Source organism: Petaurus breviceps, unplaced genomic scaffold, assembly GCF_028583685.1.
Source record: "Petaurus breviceps papuanus isolate PSGF00001 unplaced genomic scaffold, PetGlider_PUasm1.0 90849, whole genome shotgun sequence".
In the NCBI taxonomy this organism is placed as follows: Eukaryota; Metazoa; Chordata; class Mammalia; order Diprotodontia; family Petauridae; genus Petaurus; species Petaurus breviceps.
This window is the reverse complement of record NW_027187361.1, coordinates 21,977,887-21,999,293: the sequence shown is the minus strand read 5'-3', so window position 1 is coordinate 21,999,293 and position 21,407 is coordinate 21,977,887. Positions and strand designations below refer to the sequence as shown.

At 41.1% G+C, this 21,407-nt stretch overlaps 1 protein-coding gene across 1 annotated transcript in view; it reads right to left on the bottom strand.

Moving 5' to 3' along the window:
* Positions 1-21,407, bottom strand: part of ATP10A (ATPase phospholipid transporting 10A (putative)) — a 282,963-nt gene that overhangs the window by 40,430 nt on the left and 221,126 nt on the right. Inside the window, exons 4-10 of the mRNA XM_069072951.1 lie at positions 18,311-18,417; positions 18,075-18,206; positions 16,541-16,674; positions 14,974-15,226; positions 9,908-10,125; positions 7,495-7,689; positions 2,940-3,507 (exon numbers count right to left, since the gene is read on the bottom strand). Coding sequence (XP_068929052.1) covers positions 2,940-3,507; positions 7,495-7,689; positions 9,908-10,125; positions 14,974-15,226; positions 16,541-16,674; positions 18,075-18,206; positions 18,311-18,417 — 1,607 coding nt within the window. The remainder of the gene's footprint in view (positions 1-2,939; positions 3,508-7,494; positions 7,690-9,907; positions 10,126-14,973; positions 15,227-16,540; positions 16,675-18,074; positions 18,207-18,310; positions 18,418-21,407) is intronic.

The following is a 21,407-nucleotide window of genomic DNA, read 5'->3' as shown; positions in this document are numbered from 1 at the left end:
CATCTCACAAGAATTTCTGATTTTCTACATCTTTTGACCTGGGCTTTCCCATAACGTTGCCCTGGTTTTTATACAGATCTGTCTAACTGGATCCACGCCTGCTCTCGCATTCCCAGGGGTTCCTTGAGATTGTGGCGAATGGTGTATGCCACAATCTGCCTGCCCATGCTATGGGTCTGAAACCAATAGGTTGCACTGTGGAGAGAATGCTGAGCCTAGAGTGAGAAAGAAAAAGTTCCTGCCTTCTTTTGAATGTGTCAGTGATTAAACCCCTTTTCTCCCACCAGGCCTGCAACTTTTAATTGTGAGATCTTACAGCCACATTACAGCAGAACTGCCTTGGCTAGGCCGGGCTGTTTCTCATTATCCCATCTGCCGGAATATCAGTGGCCACATTCGAGTTCACTCCCAGAAACCCCGCAGACCAGGAATAAGGTGAGAAGTAGCAATGATGGCCTAACAGCAGGAGATACAGCCAGAGCCATCCCTACAGGGGCTGATCACACCATGGGGTTCTCCATCCCTGCCAAAACCATTTTATTTTGTGTTACAATGTGAGAGGCAAGAATTCCCTTCTCATGGTGCCTCTAAGGGCTTTGTAATGGAAGTGGATGGATAGAGACTCAGGAGGATGTCTGTCACACAAGAAGACCACGCTGCTCTGGAGACAGCGAAAGGGCTTACCGGCTAAGAAACTTCATATGTGTGTGTGCGTGCATGTGCGTGCGCGTGTGTGTGTGTGAGCTGCTAGGGGCTGGGAAGTCACCTCATCCTCCTTTTATCCTTCTTTTCCCCTCTCCACCTCCCCCCAAATTAACTAGAATGATAATGTAGCTCTAAAGTAATTTTGACTATTACGAATAAATGGATTAAGAATAAAGGGCATATGAAGAAAGATGCAGTCTGCATCCAGAGAAAGACCTGGTAAATAGATGTACAGAGTAATTTTACACACATATACATACACACATATATACACACACACACCTATTTGTGTCTAATGGTAGCTACCTCTAGGGCGGGGTGGGAGTGGGAAGAAGAGACAAAAAAAGAGGAGTTTACATGATAACTTTGTTATATATTTGGAGGGAATAGCAACTTGTACGTTTGTAGTTTCATGTGCAGTCATCTTTTTATTGTACTGTGTTATGGAAATGCCTGTTCTGTGAGTTGAAAAATAATTTATTAAAAAAAATAATGTAGCTCTAGCTGCCTGCCCCTTCCCCACTTATGTTGTGGGACCTGGGGAAAAAGCCCTGATTGGACCAAACCCTACAGATGCTCTGCTTCAAATGATCCACCACCAAAAACAAATACTTAGAAATTAACTGACGGCCCTTTTGAGCCCGTACTTGTTCACAAACCCAGACATGTGGGAGAAGGAAACTCCCTGACGGGGTTGTCTACCCAGATGACATCAAGTGACCTACTGCTTCTGTTTGGATTTGATTTCTGAATCCTGTATGATGGGAAGCTGCCTGAAGACAGGCTCTGCAGCTTGCACTTGCCTTTTAAAATCCTAGGATGTATACTACAGTTCTGAGGCCACAGCTGTAAGTCCATAAATGCTGTTTGTGACATGCTGTGCTTCTGAAACTTCAGTGAAATACATGTTCACAAGCACTACAATAATCTTAATTAAAGAAGTGGGTTGTAGCTACTGGTAGAGTCCCTCTACTCCCTATTGTTACCTTTGAGGTTAATCTCATAACCCTCCAGGTTTCTGATTTTATTAGCTAACAAACAGCAACCATTCTTTAAAGCCTTCTCTAGCTGCCCTTCTATCAGAGAGGGGATGGGTAGCTAGGTGGCACCACAGTGCACAGAATGCCAGGCCAGGAGGCAGGTGGACTCATCTTCCTGAGTTCAAATCCGGCCTCAGATATTTACTATCTGTGTGATCCTGGGCAACTTCCTTCTCAGTTTCCTCCTCTGGAAAATGAGCTAGAGAAGGAAATGAAAGACATTCCAGTGTCTTTGGCAAAAGAACTCCAAATGGAGTCATGAAGAATCAGACATGTCTGAAAAATGACTGAATTAAAAGAGAGACAGAAAATGGCCAGATCTTTCATAACCCTAATGAGGAAGTAAAATAGTAGCCAGAAGTTGGAACACAGAAGTGTCATGATTGGAAATACAATTAGAGATATCCATAGGTTTCTTAACTATGTGCTGAAAACATCAGGATCATAGGTAACTGACAGCAACTGGAGAATCTAGTGTTATAGAAAGGACCTGATAGCTCCTCTAGTCTAGTGTCCTCATTTTTCATCTGTGAAAACGAAAACCCAGAGCTTATGTGACCTGTCCAAGGTCACTGCTTCTCAAAGTCTGGTTATAGTTTGTTGTTTTAAAAAAAAAACAAATTATAAAAATGATTTTTTCATCAAATATTAAAGTTTCTGGGCTAAATGTTTGTTGCAGGAAATTGCTGGCATTTTTCCTTTTAAATTATGCTTTTATCATAAGTCTTGTCATCAACGATAAGAGCTGAAAGGGACTTTAAAAGTCATGTATTCCAAACCTTGCATTATATAGATGAAGAATATAAAAGAGATGAATTTACCTGTCCAAGTTCCCAAAACTATCTAGAACCCAGGGATCTTTTTCACTCTGCCAAGAAAAATACCATCATCATCTGTGTCCTGGTACCAATCCCCCTAACAGCCCTAGGACCTGAAAAGGAACCCAAGAGGCCATCTGGCCCAGTCCCCAGCCTCAAGTCAAAGCTAGGCCAAAGCCGCTTTTCTTTTTGGAGGCACTTGGGGTTAAGTGACTTGCCCAGGATCACACAGCTAGCAAGCGTCTGAGACGTGATTTGAACTCAGGCCCGCCTGACACTAGGGCTGGTGCTCTATCCACTGCGCCATCTAACCGCCTCTAGGAATTTTTCTTAATGCACACCTAAAGGCCAAAACTGAATGGAAAAATCATAATACCTGAAGAACAAGGCAGAAGAAGGTCCATCATCACCGAATCCGCTCCTTTGGTGTAAACGTTGATTTCGTCTGTTAGGGGATGCCTGATCACCACTGACATCCTCTTCCTGATGGAGTCAAAGCCCAGTGTGTGTAAAAGCTCAAAGGTTAACCTCCCCAGGTGAGGGAGTTCTACAGAAACCTGGTCGGGAAGCCGGCCAACCAGAGAGCAGTTGTACGCTCTGGCTGCGTAGACAAGAGCGGCTTCATCGGGGCTCTCAGCCTCGTAACGCAGCTCGCCCTCCTTGAGCCCGTTTTCGGTTGTCCAGCCCCCTCCGGGCTGCACACCATAGCCGTTGTTATTCAGCTTTGGGGACGAGCGTGTCAGTCTAGCTTCCAGTTTGAGCAGGGTACTCTCACTGGACAATGTGGACAGAAAGCTGGAACCCGCCTTGTGGGCTGATTTGCTGGTGGAGAGGCTTGAGGAGCTCCCGCTGTTAGATCCAGAGGTCAGGCGGCTAGGCGTGAATCTCCGGATGAAATCTTCTATGGTCTTCACTGGAGACTTCAACTCAAACCTAACTCTCACCTGCAAATCAGAGAAAAGCAAAGAGATGAGGAAACTTCACTTGTTCAATCACCTACACCAAACCCTAGATACTAGTCTAAGGGTGAAAAGTCATCGTTAGGAGGTGCAGGGATGGATTTTCAGAAAAAAACAGAAAAACAAAAAAAAATTTCAGTGAAAATCCAACAAAAATTTGGCATTTCTTGCTTGGGAATAGAAGAGAAGCCAGGTGGTGCTTTGGATACAGCGCTGGGCCCAGACTCAGGGAAATCTTCCTGAGTTCAAATCTGCCCTCAGACACTTACTAGTTATGTGACCCTGGGCAAGTCACTGCACCCTGTTTGCTTCAGTTTCCCCATGTGAAAGATGAGCTGGAGAAGGAAATGGCAAACCACTCTATTATCAAGAAAACCCCAAATCAGGGAGGCCAGGTGGCTCAGCGAGTAAGAGCACCGGCTCTAGTGTTGGGATGACCTGGGGATCAAATCTGGGCTCAGATACTTAGCACCACACCCAGAAATAACTGGCCATGTAACCTTGAGCAAGTTACTTAACCCCGATTGCTTAAAAAAAAAAAAAAGAAAACCCCAAATTGGGTCATGAAGAATCAAATACAACTGAAAAAACGACTGAACCGGAGTGGCTGGGTGGCACAGTGAATAGAGCACCGGCCCTGGAGTCAGGAGGACCTGAGTTCAAATGTGGCCTCAGACACTTAACACTTACTAGCCATGTGACCTTGGGCAAGTCACTTAACCCCAACTGCCCTTCCCTCCCCCCTCCAAAAAGCAAAAAATCCCCAAAAAACAAACGACTGAACAACTTAGGAATAGTCCTATCCGTTTATTTTCTTTAAGTTAAACACTGACCAAGAGATACTGACTACTCAATATCTGTTCTTTACAAATATTGACTATGGTAGGTTTCAAAAAGAGAACCAATCCTGGTTTGTCCAAATTTAACTTTAAGAATGTAGACTTGAGTGGAGGGGCAAGTCAGAGAACAGAGGCTCTGAACCTCTTCTTCTAAATAATCTCTTGGCATTCTCCATCAGATCTGTGAAAATGAGCCAGAAGATCAAGACGGTCCATACTGCCTTATGGACATCTCTGCTCTCAGAAACACTAGAAGTCTTGGAGGAAGCATCTCTGACTAAAAGCAGTACAGCACGAATTACCCAGGTATTTCTGAATGTCCTTCCCTCCCTCAGCCCCCTCAGGTTGCAAAGATGATTATCAATTTGTCAAAATCTGTTTTACAAACTGGGGGAGGGACCTTCAGAAACTGGGGGATTGCTGTTACAAAACGTCTCCCTCTTCTTGATCATCTCCAGTTCCATTAAGTTTGAAGGTAATTTGTTTTGATTTTCTTTAGTGATCTTAATATTATTTTTGACTTCTGACTTAAGCCTCTCCTTTACTTTCTGTATATAATTTTCGAAAGTCAGTAGTAGATTACAAATTTTCCCCATTTTAAATAATTTGGTTGTGCAATACACAGAACAGAGTATTTCAGATCCAGAAAGCACTTGATTTTATTTTTTGTCTTGGTACTCCCCATCCCCCGTCCCTGTTTTTCCACCCTGGTGTCTGTAATTAAGTGTTTGTTGAATTGAATTGTATCTAATCCAACTCTTATCTACAAATATTTGTTAAGTATTTTCTATGTGGCAGGCACTGGGAATAATAAGGTGTTAATAACTGAGAGTCTTTACTCTCAAAAGACCTACATTCTACTAATGGAGACATCACGCGTATTTTTCTATATAAATCAGATATAAGGCAGTTTTTTTTAGAGTGTGTGTGATGGAGGACAGAGGGCATCTAGGGGGATTAGGAAAGGCTTCTTGTCTAAAGTGGTACATCTCGAAGCAAACTAGGGAGTCTACTGAGGTCCAGGGAGCTGAAGTGATTTTTCCAAGGTGGGAGGAGAATGTAGAGATCTCTGGACTCATAGCCCAGCTCTCCTTCCATTGTATCAGGCTGCATCTTTAATATTACTACAACACCAAAGCCAAATGGGGAAAGGCTCAGTCACTCTCCATCTAAAGAGGTTCAGTTGCAAATAAATGATCAGAAAAATCCACGTAAAAGTTTTTGGCCCTCCCATTGTACCAGAGAAGCAGTCTGATTTATTTTTTCTTTTATGGGGTGTTAACAGTACCTTATTGTAAAATCTGCATTATGTATTTGGTCATAGAAACTTTGATTTTAGAAACTTAAAGGTAAAATTTAGTACTGGAAATAGAAAAAAGAAAACAAAAGGAAAAAACAGTCCATGTGCCCCTGAATGATGGAACTGAGATCCTGTATGAGTTGTTAATTCTTAGGCCTGTCTGCTGTAGGAAAGAAGCTGCTGTGACAGCTCTGGGGTAAGCCTTGTCTTCTTCAGTTTCCAGTTTAACTGCTAGCTTGAATTTACCCATAAGGGCCTACAAGATCATAGGAAAAGGCAGAAAGCTCCCCCCCTCCCCCCGCCCCAGCACTGACAGTTATAAAATCAGAGCACAGTTTGTGTGAATTTTGGGGTTGGTGGTAGGCCCCCCCAAATCCCTGCTGCCTACCCATTCCCTCCTGTTGGGTCCATATACAGCGACTCCTTCCACATGACCCGGATTAGAGCATGGTGCCCCCATGATGTGAAAAATCCACATAAGATTTTTTGTCTGATTTTTTTCTTTGATGGGGTTTTTACAGTACCTTCTTGTAAAACTTGGGTTACACATTTGGTCATAGGCTATATGTAGGTCAATGCTGAGTAAAAATATTTTTTTCTGTGTCATCTGTGGCTTCTGCAAAACTCCTCCACAATTCCCATTTTATTTCTCATGCCAGCCCATGATATATCAAAACTTCAATGAGAAAGTCGAGATGTGGAAGGAATAGCTATATTGGGATGCTGAGTCCAGTGTGTTTACTTAAGAATCCGTGTTTACTCATTCTCTCATTCCGTCCTGAGATACTGACCAAAGGGCTTACTCCAAGCTCACTTTTTGCCCGTTCCTTCTGCTTTGCCTAAGGTAACTGTACTCAGCTATAACCATCCATCTGTACAGTACTTTGTATTCATCCTTTCACTCATTCATTAATTCAACAATCACTTATTTTATTGATGGACTTCTAGATTGCCAGCTGAATCTAAGTCTTATTTCTCTCCTACCTTGTCTTTCATTCACCCATGGATTTTAGCCCTGACAACCAATGCTTGGAATTGAATATGTAAATACTGGGAGAAAAACCCAAATATCAAAGTTTTATATCTAATTTAAAGAATAATAGTTAACATATATCTATCTCTGTCTGGCAGCAATGGACAGAGGACTAGATCTGGAGTCTGCAAGACCTGAGTTTGAATTTGACCTTAGATACTTAACTAGCTGTATGACCCCGGACAAATCATTTCATCTTGGAATGACTCCATTTTCTCCTCTTAAAAATGTAGGTGCTGTCGGGGCAGCTAGGTGGCACAGTGAATAGAGCCTCTGACATCTTTTAGTTGTGTGACCCTGGCCAAGTCTCTATTTGTTTCAGGTTCCTCATCTGTAAAATGGGGACAAGACAAGAAAAGCACCTACGTCCCAGGGTTGTTGTGAGGACCAAGTAACATATAATTACAAGGCACCTGGCACAACAGTAAGCACTATGTAAATGTTGGCTATTATATTTGTAAAGTGTTTTACAAACCTTAAACCACTATATTAGTGCTAATTATTATTAACATATAATTAGTATTAAGAATTATACTACAAAAAAGATCACTTTTTTTTTTGGAGGCCAAGGAAATTGGGGTTAAGTGACTTGCCCAAGGTCACACAGCTAGTGTGTCAAATGTCTGAGGTTGGATTTGAATTCCGGTCCTCCTGACTCCAGGGCTGGTGCTCTATTCACTGTGTCACCTAGCTGCCCCTAAAGATCATCACCTTTAACACAGGTCATACCACCCAAGATTGTGGAAGACTGTGACCCAAGTGGATGAGGCCTGACTCCATGGTGGCCAGGTAGATCTTACCTTGTGTCTTGGCTGATTGGGGGCTGTCACTACCACTGTATTGCAGATGGTCAGGGCGATGAAAAAGTCAAAGATGTCAGCGAGTTCCGGGGTGAGATGGGATAATGACTTTTCCTGGTTTCTCATGATCTCCAGACACCTGGCACATTCATTTACCTTTTCAAATAATTTTGGATCAGGTGTAATGTCCTTTTCCTGGAAACAAATGAATAATGCCTGACAATCAGGGGTATTCCCAGGGCATTGTTGTTATTTTCAATAGTATTGTGCTTAAGACCTCTGAAGCATCCAGGTGACCCAAAGGGTAATAAGGACACATGATGAGTTTAAGGGGGCTGCTACAGGTCACCAAACTTACCAGGTTACCTGTTAGAGGGAGTGAGCTTCTTGAGGGGAGAGGTGTCTTTTACTTTACTTTCTGTATCCCCAGGGGCTAACACAGTGCCTGGGGACCACAGCGGGTGCTTAATAAATGTACAGTCAGCCCTTTCACATTACAACTTTCTCCACTGTAATTCTGAGATATTGCAGGTCAGCATAAGAAATTAAAAGAGAATTTGGGGGGAGTTTTCCAAAAGCCGCAGATGATACACAAATGCCAATAGACAACACAGAAAAAGTTTGGAAACTAAGAAATGCGTAAAATATATGTCATAGCATTGTATAATATCAATATATTTTATCTTTTAATACTGTAATAATTCTAACTTCTTCTTTGGTAGGAAGAGAAGGCCAAAACAATTTTACATGGATTTTCTAGATTACAGGGGTGCCGTGCCCCTAAGCCCAATGACTTGGAAGGGATAACTGCATTGTATCCTCAGGAAGTGGTAAAGAGAAAGTGTTATAGAGGGCAGGTAGTATGGAAAAGAGACTGGCCAATCGTGCAGAAAGACTGAGAAACAGAAGAATACCTTGGAGACACACAAAGGAGAGAAAGCAGAGCGCTCCAGGGGCAGCTAGGTGGTGCAGGAACCAAAAATAAGAATGAGGTGATTCCTGCCCGTAAAGTGGAGGAAAACATCTTCCTCTAAAGGACACCATGAAAAAGCCCACTGTCCCTCTGCTCCACCTTCCCAGAAGGATAAGAAGCATTCTTGCTTCTTAATTTTGAAGCAAGTGCTGCTTGAGTAAGAGCTCAGATTGGCTAAATCCCCCTTCCTCGCCTATGCCATGACTAACCATTGGGCTGCTGAAAGCAGTATGTTTGGATAGAGTGCTGGCTGTCTTTGCTTTCGCCCTGGAATCAGGAAGACCTGAGTTCAAATTTGGCCTCAGACACTTAATGCTTCCGAGTCATGTGACCTTGCTCAAGTCATTTAACCCCAATTGCCCTGCCTTCCCCCCCACCCCCCAAAGAGCAAGAAAAAAAAAGGAAGAGCTCCAGAATAATGGAGGAGAAAATCTAGCCAAGGAGGATAAGATATGCAGAGGGCTGCAATCCATACTGGTGGAGGAAGTGTTTACATCAATAACATCATGTATCCATCAAAGCATTAGAAACATATACATTTGTTTTACACAAAGCTCAAAGCAGGCCCTAGAGGGAAAAAAAAGGAATTCAAAGATCTTGGAATAAATACAATGCCAGTACTTTGCAGTTCGGATCCTGCATTAAGTTCCAAAAGCCACAATGAGGTAATTTACAGTCTGTCCTTTCTGAATGCATCTTTGCCTAGAGTTACTGTGTCAGCAGCATGGAAACGACCACCCCTATGGAAAACAGCAACTTCTCAAAGGTTTATAAGAAAAGCAACAAATTGGAGAACCTCTGGGTAAGCGCAGACTGTCCCAGAATATTCTTCCTGGCAGATTTTTGGACTGGAATATTTCAGGAATGGAAAAGTAGTTTTGAGAGGTTGGCCCTCTTGGAGACGTCCCTATCCGTGGTGGTCTGTGGTATTTAGGCAGCTGGCAAGAGTCCTGTTTATTTGGTTTGATGCTTACCATTTTCCCCCCACCCCTTGTCATTAGGATATTTGCTTATTTGTACCTGTCAAACCTGATTTGACTTATTTATTTCATTTGGCATTAAGAGTTTCCCAACAATGTCAATCTCTCTGGGTGGCTTTTATAGGAATTGGTTTTTAAGGCCCTAGATTCAGCATTTAGACATCATAGCAAAATGGCTATGCAATCATTCAGCTTTCTGAAAAAAGTGGCAATGGAGGGAGGTGGTTAGAGAAACCAAAAATAAGAATGAAGTGATTCCTCCATGTAAAGTGGAGGAAAACATTTGCCTCTGAAAATTAATAAGGGAGAAAAAGGACACCATGAAAAAGCCCACTGTCCCTCTGTTCCACCTTCTCAGAAGGATAAGAAGCATCCTTGCTTCTTAACTTTGAAGTAAGTGCTGCTTGAGTACGAGTTCAAACTGGCTAACCCCCCTTTCCTTGCCTTTGCCATGACTAACCATTGGGCTGCTGAAAGCAGTATGTTTGGATAGAATGCTGGCTCTCTTGGCTTCTGCTCGGCTGCCTGTCCGCCTGTGGGATTTGGTGCTCTGGGTTCTGTGAACAACCTTGAAGCTTTGGTGACTACCAATGCTGCCCCGCTGGGACAGTGTCCCTCCCTTGGGGGCCGCTTCATCCTCTTCGGAGTCAGCCTCCTGGTACATAGCTATGCGCCGAGCTGTGGGTGAAGAGGCAGAGGGCAAAATATTAGACCCATGTGGGAGTAGACACAACAGGGAGCTTGGCTTGGCCAAGGAATCTAGACCACCGTGGTGCAATATCTCTTCCATTGTGTTCTCTGCAAAATCACACTGAATGACAAATTTAGGCAAAAATTAGAAGTACCAGTCAGCCTAACAATACTTCATTTATTCACTTATTCTGAGTAATGTCATAAATCAGTCGCTATTCATTCCCTGCGGTCAAATCTGGCTATTGTCAGGGCGGCCAGGTGGCGCAGAGAGTAAGAGCACCAGCTCCAGAGTCGGGATGACCTGGAATCAAATCCAGGCTCAGAAACACCTGGCTGTGTAACCTTGAGCAAGTTACTTAACCCCAATTGCTTAAAATAAAAAATTGGCTATTTCCTGTCATTGCATGAATTCTTCATGCCTCTGCTGCATTCCAGAACTTCTCTTCCATTCCCCAGTTTTCACCCTGAAGTTCCCTCCAAACTGGAAATTCATACACTGGAAGTACCCATTATCCCTCAGATCTCTCCCTCCTCCCAGTAACACTATTTAAGGATTCCCAGGTCTGGCATGTATCATTCCCATTCAAGGTACACTCCAGATTTTTCCTACCATGCCCCACCCAAGTGGTACCTTAGTCTCTCCCTTCCCCACTCTCCTCCTTTTCAGCTTCTTTTTATGTTATATTCCCCTATTCCAGCAAATGCAGGAATTATCTTTTTTTCTACTTGCATTTGTATTCCTGGTATTTTAAAAATGTCGTACACATGGTAAACTTTTAATAAATGATCCTTTTTGGGTCCATATTTTCACATGAACCACTGCAAGAGCTTCTGAATTCATCTCCCCGAGTCCCTCCATCCCAGCTTTGTAGGCCCCATCAGAGCTGATGCTCTATTGACATAGTGTTCTGGAACCCCAGGTCACTTCCACGCCATACAATCAGATGCCCTAATGGAAGCATAATTGCACAGTTCATGTGAAGTTACTCTTTGTTCTCTACTTATCATTGAAGAATTTCCTAGAAAAGAACATGTCTGGTAAATTCAATTAATTTCAGAGAGATATATAGAATTTGTGGAGGTTCTTAGTAGTAGAAAATTACTGAAATTTGGGAAATGCAGAACATGATTGTGAGAGGAGAATAGAGTCCAAACCTGTGATTTCAACAGTGTAGGAAACTCCCATCTACCAATGAAGACTGGCAAATATTCTACAATTTATAATATTTTTTGTCATTGTTTTCAGTTGTATCTAACTCTCTGTGACCCCTTGGACCATAGCATGCCAAATCTTTCTATCCTCCATTATCTTCCAAAGTCTGTCTAAGCTCATGATATATCCCCTCACTTTTGCTTATTACCTCTTGTTTGAACTATGGCAATAACCTCTTTAACTGGTCTGCTTGCATCTGTCTATCTTCCCCCCTCTAAAGTCCTATCTCTAAATACCTGCCAAATTAACATAATTTGGCCATGTCACTCCTCTGCTCAAGGAGGTTCTCTGGCTCCCCAGTATCTTTAGTACAAAATGTTGATTCCTCTGCTTGACAGCTAAAGACCTTCCCAATTTGGCTTCAGGGTGTTTTTTCATCCTGATAATACATTACTCTCTTTTCATACATACCTACTTCCTATTTGCTGTTTCTGAACAAGACATCTCTTCTCCCACCTCTGTGACATTGCAAACCCTACTTCCCTTTCCCCATGCCTCAAATGTTTTCCCTCCTCATGTCTACTTCTTGAGACCCTTACCCCTCTTCAAAGACATCTCCTATGGGAGATCTTTACTGATTCCCCAGACAATTAATTACACCTTTGATCTTGCTGTCAGCCACAAATTTACCAAGAACTCTGAAATCCTCTTATCTGACTATAACTTGTTGACATTTCACTTCTCCCTCTACCTTCCCTTAAAAAACCTTACTCTTCACCCACATTGTGACCTCCAATCCCTGGAGCTCCATCTCTCCTGCACTAGCCACTCTTCTCTTCTCCCCATCTTGACCTTTAGGTGAATCAGTTCAACTCCACACTATCCTCCTCTTTTGAATTCCTAGCAGCTTCCTCATGACATCACCAATTGTGCTCTGCCAAGACTCAGATTTAGATTATTTCCATCATTTGCCACTCTTGATCCATATTTGTGATGCTGAATGAAGGGGCCCTCACTGCTGCTTGGCAATCCTTTTATACCTTCCTTGTCAACTCACTATACCATTCTCCACAGTGACTATTCCAAAGCCTTTCATCCCTCCTTATGCCACTTATGGATCCCTTTCCCCACCCTTTCAGCTGAGAGCCTTGCCTCATATTTTGCAGAAAAATTTGTTGTCATTTGCTGTGAGTTCCCTCTTCTTCAGATGTCTTCTGCCACTCTCTCCTCCTTCATCTCTGTTTCACATGATGAAGTAGCCTTTCTCCTTACAAAGGCTAATCCTTCCACTTATTCAAGCTGTCCCATTCCATCCCATCTCCTGTAACATATTACCCCCTCTGTCATCCCCACTCTCACTTATTTTCAGTCTTTCTTTGTCTCCTGGTTCATTCCCATACAAACACAATAGCTTTCCCATTCCCAAACAAACAAAAACCCTCTCATTTGTCCTTCCATCCCCACAACTATCACTTATGTTTCTTCTAGCCTTTGTAGCTAAATTCCTCGAAAAAGTCATTTACAGTAGGTATTTCCACTTTCTCTCCTATCACTCTCTTCTTAACCTTTGATTGTTCAGCTCTGGACCTTATCATTTCACTCAATTTGTTCTCTCCAAAGTTATCAAAGATCTCTCTAATTGCCAAATCCTTTAAATGCCAAATTCAAATGGCCTTTTCTCAATTCTCATTCACCTTGACCTCTCTGCAGCTTTGGGCTTTATTCATCACCCTCTCCTCCTTGATACTTTCTTCTCCCTAGGTTTTTCAGGACACTGACCTCTCTTGATTCTTACTGCCTAGCTGTCTGACCACTCCTTAGTCTCCTTTACTGACTCTTTATCCAGATAATGCCCCTAACCATGAGGGCCATTTCCAATCATCCTGATCTGGAGCCAGATGGCTCCAGAGGAGAAAGTGAGGCTGTTGACTGGGCACAGCCTTCCATCACTTAAATCCAAGTCACTTGCGTGTCATGGCATCACCTCCCTGACATCATGGTCCTCTTCAAGAACGAAGGACAAACAGTAACAACCTAACCATTGCTATTCCTCAGGATACTTCTTCTGTTCTCCCTCTATACTACATCACTTGGTGATCTCATCAGCTTCCACAGATTTAATTACCATCTCTATGCTAATGATTCTCAAATCTATCTACCCGGCCCCAATTTCTCTGCTGATCTCCAACCTTTCATCTCCAACCGCCATTTCAGACATCTCCAGCTCAGTATGTCCAAAATAGAACTCATTGTTTTTCCCCCTAAACCCCGCCCTTGTTTTTTGTTTCCTGGTGATTAGCACAGTGCCTGACCCATAGTAGGCATTTAATAAATATATATATAGATTAAGAATATTCATAATGTGACCCATTAAATCCAGAAGATAAGAAATTGTGTTTCTTCTTTCCACAGTCTTCATTCTGTTAAGGTAATTTTCAGAGAGATTTTTTTTTTTTTGTTACCATAACTCACATTCAACATAGTAGAGTATAAATTCCCTGAGGGCAGGGCCGGATTCATTTTGGTTTGGTATCCCCAGTACCCCAGCACATAGTAGGTGTTTCATAGATGTTTTTTGAATGAATGACTTAATAGGCTTATTGAAAGACAATTTGCACTAGGTATTACTACCTAGTCACAAAAGTCAATCACATCAGTAGCCTGATATGAAAGAGAAAAGGTCTTTCTTTTATCCTCCCAGTAGAACCAGTACAGTCTTTCATGAAAGGCAGAGTGGGTATTCTCCCCATGCCGAGCATGTTTCCTAATCACTTCTTCCCAATCCCTCAATAATCCATTATTCCAAATAAGCCTTCACCATGAGACATGGCATCTTTAGATGCAGCCTCTTGATCCACTTTGAAGTCACTCATGCTTTTCATTTCTTGCCCTCTTTAGCTATAAGATTTTCATTTCTCTTGTAGGGATTGGTCAATCTGCTTGGGAAAATCTGATCCCCCCCGCCCCAATCACAGAAGATACATCATTTGACCATGTAAAACTTGACATATGAAATAGATTCTTTCAGTTAAATCTTTCCCAAGAGCAATTCTCTACTGTGATCAATGTTTTATCCCTGTGTTCATTTTGGTTTTAACAAGATGATTTCTTTGATGTTCTTTGATGCTGTTACAAGAAGGAAAATTTGTCCTGTTTGGAGGCACATATAGTGGTAGATGAAGATGGTTAGTTATTTACAAGTGCTGACTGTCCCTCCCAATATTTGGCTGACCTATCATGGTACACAGCACTGAAATTCTTATCATAACTTTCTTGCCTTCCAAGGTGGAGACTTTCAGTTCTACACATGGCTCAAAAAGCTGATGGTTTCATTGATGTGATCGGACATGAATAAAACTCCAAAAGAAAGGGAGGAAATGGTTGGGAGGCAGAGTTTGCTTAATTTAATCATGAAAACAAAATCCCATGTTTTGTTAGTTTTAAACAAAGTTTCCACAATCATGAAAAGATTCATACACAGTTATATTTTAGGCTTTCTGGGGTTGGGGAGTTGCTCACAGTTCAGCTCTTTTACGCACGTCATCCTTAGTTATTAAGTCAGGAATTGTTGTTTTCATTCAATTTTAGGCCTTATAACTGGTTCCCTGCTCAGCATCACCTTGAACGCTAGGACAAAAATAAAACACACTCCTTGAACGATATGGCAAACCATAACTCACCATTAGCATCATGAGAATATTCTATGCCAGACACAGTGCATCTTCGGAAAACCATCTTATTTTCGGTGAGTGTGCCAGTTTTATCAGAGAAAATATACTGTATCTGTCCTAGATCTTCTGTGATATTCAGGGCCCGACACTGTAGTTTAGAGTCTGTTTCTTCATCATATAGTTCTTTATCTTGGTGAATAAAAAACACTTGACATATTTTGACAATTTCAATGGAAACATATAAAGAAATTGGGATTAGAACCTAGAAAAGAGAAAAGAAATACATGAATGAGTTGGAAAGAGTAGATATAGAATGCTGAAATGATCTAATCTATTCAACTTTACAAAGCACTAAAAAAAAAAACAGAAATAAGTATGGACTATACTGTACCTTCAAGAGTTTAAATAAGTTGGCTTAGAGTCAATATTGAAAAGATATTAGAATATTGACAAAGAGTTTACTGTAATAAGCTAGGAAAGCCTATGATGCAACTGCAGAGCGGAAATCCATTATTATACCTGGAAGTGTGATAATCATGGCTTGGATAGAAGCAAGCATTTTCGAATAATAAGTTGGACTTGAGAAAAGCTAGGAAAGGAAAGAGAGAGAGAGAGGGGAGAGAAAACACATGGTACAGTCAGAGTTCTGCATAAGCAAAAGAAATCTCGCATTAAAATATCATTCTAACCCCCACGTTTTACACATATTCACAGCAGAAGGTCAATTTTTCCAGTCACAGAAAAATGCAATTAACAGAGCCATATCTTACAGAAAGAGAAGTCTTTGCAGCTGTTGATTTTGTGTACTGAATGACGGGACAGTTTTGTGATTGCTACAATGTATGTAAGTAAAGCACTTTTTCAGGAAAATATTTTCAGCAACAGCTTGTTAATTTTAAAAAACAAGCACCATGAAATTCTTCTTTCACAGTTATTGGTATTGTGATTGTGGTGTTTTGCAGTCCAGGTGGACTAGATTTGCTTGGTACTGCAGTACCACTAGCCAAAAGCTATGATACAATTTGAATGAGTTTTTTTAAAAAGAGTCATTTGAGATGTTAAATATGATTGTTTGCTGGTGTTCAACACATATAATTAAGAGGCGATAACTTTGTTCCCCATCTGTCAGAAGTCTAATGAAGTATTTTTTGTTCAAGGTCCCACAAGCTATTTGGGATGAAAAAGCAAGGCTTCATTTTTCTTATCAGGTGGGGGTGAGGGATGAGGGATGGGGTGGAATGGGGAGAGAGAACCTCCCTATATATTTTTTTTTGACACTGTACTTTCTAGTTAGGGGATTTTTATAATCATGAGTGTAGGCAAGAAGGTACAGGGGACAGAAAACAAATAAAAGCATGAAGATTTTCAGAGAAGCAATAAGAAAACTTTCACCTCAAGATTACTCATGAGTAGACTGCACAAGGAAATTTCAGTAAGTTGACAACTTTTGAGACAAATGTGCTTTTTGATTCTTCTAATTTCATACAACTATAGGTGGCCCTTGGGAACATCTTGGATCAATGAATGAATTCCATTTTTAAAAGAAAAGAAAATAATTACTATGTTGTACTGTTACCTGAAGAACTATTATCATTGTCAAAAATAAATATACTGCAGCTAGTACTGGAGACAAATAGCCGCCATCTGCTTGTGGGACATCAAATAATGGTTTCTTCCTCTCTCCATACTGCCATATCCACAGTCCATGACCTGCAACATGGTGTGAAGAGGAATGTCATTCAACCAACTGAAGCAGTGTTTTTGGTGGAAATGAAAACGATCGCTTGGAAAGCATTAAGCCTACCTACATCTCGATCAGGTCAGGAAGACTTGGTTTTGTTATATTACATATTGGCATTTTGTGTTTTGTTAGAAGAGGAAGGATAAAAATATATGATTCTCATGGGGAATTAAGATTAAATTGCTGGAAGTATTAATACCCACCCTCCCCCTATCTACCCATTGTTGGTACTTCAATTGCTGAACTGCTAAAAAAAACATGAATTATAGGAGACCTGCCAACTTACAATGTTAAGTTCCTAGAAGGAAGGGATTATGTGTCACATTGATGCACTTTTGGGGTAAAAGATAACCACTGAATAATAATAGCCATAGAGTCTGTTTTGAGACCGTTATTCTATCGAACCAGCCACTCATACTCTCACCTGCTAAGTCACTTCCAAGGTGCCAATGCTCTCCAGAGGCACAGACAGCGACTCACACGGCAACAGCCATGGCACCGTGTCTGAATGTAGTCATACCTGCTGGCTTTCGGTGCAAAGGGAGGGGTGCTTTCCTTCTACACCACCGAAGACATTTCTGTGATTTCTAGTACTGGTACTACTTAGAACGAATCATCCCTAGCTCTCTAATCAAGAGATTCACATCCAGAGCTAGGACGTAGAGTGGGCACAAGGGTGACTCAGAGAACCTGAAATATAACTCATCTTTGATGATTAGACATGAAGCATGTTTTTTTGGTTGTGAGAAGAAATTGTGGAGAGGTTCCATCAAGTCACAGAGTCAGTCTTGGAAGCCAGGGAGACTTGGGTTAGAGGCCTACCACTCTGCCTGTGTAATCCCAGGCAAACTGTCTAACCTCTCAATACTCTAGGCAGATGATCTAAGATTATAAACAGCCAGGTGGTGCTGACTTGCATTAGTAGAGGGAAGGGTTTTGGTTGTTTTTTTTTTTTTTTTTGGTTTGTTTTTGTTTCTTTCCTCAGGGAGTTTTAAAAATCACCAATCTAGTCCCTATCACTATCCTTGAGGAGTTACAGAAACAGAACAAAACACCAAGGCTGAAATAAACAGACATGGATCTGCAGATCGACAGAATTCCTATTATTAACACCCTCATCCACAACCTAAATAATTCTACCATTAAGGCCAAGTTTGTTTGACTGTTAAAACATGAAAGGCAAAAGTGAAAGCAGAAGAATTCTACTAATACTACTAAGAAATTAGATTTAAATGAATAACAATATTCTGAATTTTTAAAAAGGGGTCATATTTGTATCTTTGGACAATCTAAAAGACCTGATTAATATCTGACTTTTGGAGTTTTCAAAGAATTCGGACTTCAGTTTGTTTCTATAAAGATGACTTACCAATAGCTGAAAACAGACACATGACTATGAGTATAAGGACACACCAAAGGACATCTGTATTCATCTGTCTTTCGAGCTTACTCCGCTTGTAACGTGGCCCACTGTTGTTTAGCAAAGCCTTAGTCTCATGGCCTGTAATGAAAGAGCGAGATTTGGATAAGGACTGATAACAACTTGGCCCCCTTCATAATTACCCAAATTAATATGGATACAGCACAAAAAACAATCAGTCCTACCTGCATAGATGACTATTCCAGTTACCTCTTCTGTATTCCTAATGGTGCATCCGCGCAGCAATAGGTTTTCTTTATAAAGTGCGGCTTTTTTCCCATTTTCATGTATACTGTCAAAGAATGGTTTGGGACATGTCAACTCAAGTAAAAACTGTATCTTTCATCTCAGACAATAATGCACTGAGAAAATCCACTATCCAGTGGGGAGTATAATATATCCAAAGTTGGGAAACTTGGTATATTAAAAGTATAATATACTGTTTAAACAAAGCCAGAAAAATCAGACCAGGTACCCTAATATTTTGACTACTTTCCCCATGGTTGAAATGTTCTCCCAAAGTCCAACTCAAATGGCACCTTCTCCAAGAAGCCTCTCTTTCCCATGGAGAACAGGGAAGGGAGGTGTTAGACATTATCTTTTTCCCTTGAACTTAACATTGAATTTTGTTTAGCAACTATAGGTATGTAGTATTTAATACAGTGTCTCGCCCTCTACCAGGCTATGGACTCAATAGGGAGGACTAGGTCTTATTTAAAATTTACATATTTCCCAGAGCATAACATGTTACAAGCATAGTGGGTGTTTGATAAGTAGTAGTTGAATTGAATAGGATTCCAAATTACGTTAACATGCTTCTTTCCTATATGTCATTAGATATAAGAGTCATCATTGGTATCAGCTAGTTGAACTATGTTGATTGACTGATACCAGTCTGGCAAATAAAAGTGTCCAATTCAATCAAGTGTTCTCACCTAGTCAAGGGGACAAGAGTCAAATGAGTGGCTTCAATCACATCAAAAGTCCATTATCATTTTGCCATCTTAACACAAAGTAAAATGAGTCCCTTGCTTTCTGGAGTATTTCAGAACAAGCAGCTTTCTGCACAGTTCATTTCTATGCTTGTAATGGAACCAGTTTGAGAAATGGGCATATCCAAAGGAAGTTGGCCCCATCAAGTTTCTTCAGTGTTGCCACCATAAATAAGAAAGATACATAGGAGATCATGGCCTCTTTGGTGCAAGGTCTCAAGATAACTTTTAAGAAAGGGCTCTCAGGGCAGTTAGGTGGCACGGCGAAAAGAGCACTGGCCCTGGAGTCAGGATGACCTGAGTTCAAATCTGGCCATAGACACTTGACCCTTACTAGCTGTGTGACCTTGGGCAATCACTTAACTCTAATTGCCCTGCCTTCTCCCCTCCAAAAACAAGGGGGGGGGCATCAGGAAGCAGTGGAAAGAGGAGGAGACCAGCTCTTCTAAATCAATAGGCCTGAGTCTGAGTCTAGGTTCAGAAACTTGTTAATTTTGTGATCCTGCATAAGCCACAAAAAATTTCTCTGAATTGTAGTTTCCTCATTTGTGAGCTATAATAACACCTGTCCAACCTACCTCAAAAAGTTGTCAGGTAAATAGTGCATAAATCTTAAAAACATCCTATAATGGGAGTTGTTTTATTACTATATACAAAAAAAGTGACACAGACCGAGTCCCACAAATAAAATTAAGAATCAGGAAATGGTCAAGACACAAAATGCTAGAGTTCAAAGGTGACTGAGACGACCTAATCATTTGACTCTCACATTGTACAGAAAGGGCCAGCTGAGGCCCACAGAAGGTGAATAACTAGCCCAAAATAATTGATGAGACATGCTATTGTCTTCCATATCTTAAGTAGGGCTTTAAGCTTAATTTTTCTTACCTTTCCCCTATTTTAAACAATTCTTTTGATTGCTTTACCATGTCTATTTGATTTGATTTACAAAGAGAATACAGTTCCCAGTACAGGTCACCAGTTTTCAAAGTGGCAACCCCTGCCCCCACATGTGCCCTTCATTTTTCTTTCATCTCCATCTTGCCTATGTTATGCTTGCTTCTACCACCCACCCACGTCATACATTGGTACACACAGTCATCCACCCACCCTAGTACACTCTCCTCCCACACCTCAATTACCTGCCTCTTCCCTCATACCCATTGTCTGGGTACCAATAGTCTTTCAGTCTTTGAAAAATACTGCCTACGTGCTTTCTTCAGAGTGTGCCACAGGCCCTTGACCTTCTCTCTGAGACTCACACTTTATTGCACTGCCCACTGACTCCTCTAGCAGAGATAATTTTCTGGGCTTGCCGGTTTGGGGAACAAGGGAAAGGAGGTCACACCTGCAAAAGTGGGGTGGGAGGGGGAAGCTAGAGCACTGCCTCTGATACCTCCCACTAATTCTACTTTTTCTGTGCCTGCAATAAATCAGTATCCCCGAGTCATCCATTGCCGACATGGAGCAGGGGGAAGGACTACTCAGTCAACCCTAACTACAACTTGTGTTTGCAACTACAAGCTAATAAGTGCCTTTTTTGTTGCTGCTGAGGAGTTAAAAAAATTAAGTCAAGTCTCAATACCAAGCACATTCAATGGTTCTTTAAAAATTCACGTGAATTTTCAAATTGAAAAAGTTTCTATTATCAACCTTCCACCCATAATCAGATAATTCCAGGCAATTGTGGGCAATATTTTCATCGTTAAACGTGAGACTGGAAAGAGAAGATTGTATTGCCGATAAAATAAGCATAATGAACCCAAACTACATAAAGAGCAGAATATGGAAATCCCAGAGCAAATGATTGTAAATACCATTAAGTCTGGAGTCAGCCAGTGTTTATTGATATCTCGTGTATGGGCTAATATATCACTTGTTATTCAGACATGGAAAAACACTGATTCCTATAAAAGTGACCAGGGAAGCAATCAAAATGAAATATTAACTTCATGCAATCAGAAAACTTTTTTAAGAATAAGAAAGAGTAAAAAAGTATAACAAGCAAAGTAAATTTACAACCCACGGAAAGGGGGAAAATCAATGTGAAGCACCTTCTAAGTCACATTTCTTCAACTACTTACGAATATAGTTCAAAGCAGAGTACAACATATTTTGGTAAGGACTGTGAATTTTGCTGAGATTCATTCACATAACAGGGCAAATTAAAACACACACAAACACAAACACACACACTCACACACACCGCAGATCAAGGGAATGCCTAAGACATAATGAACCTATTATTTAACAAGGCATTTAGTCATTGTACACTTGTGGACAACATGGA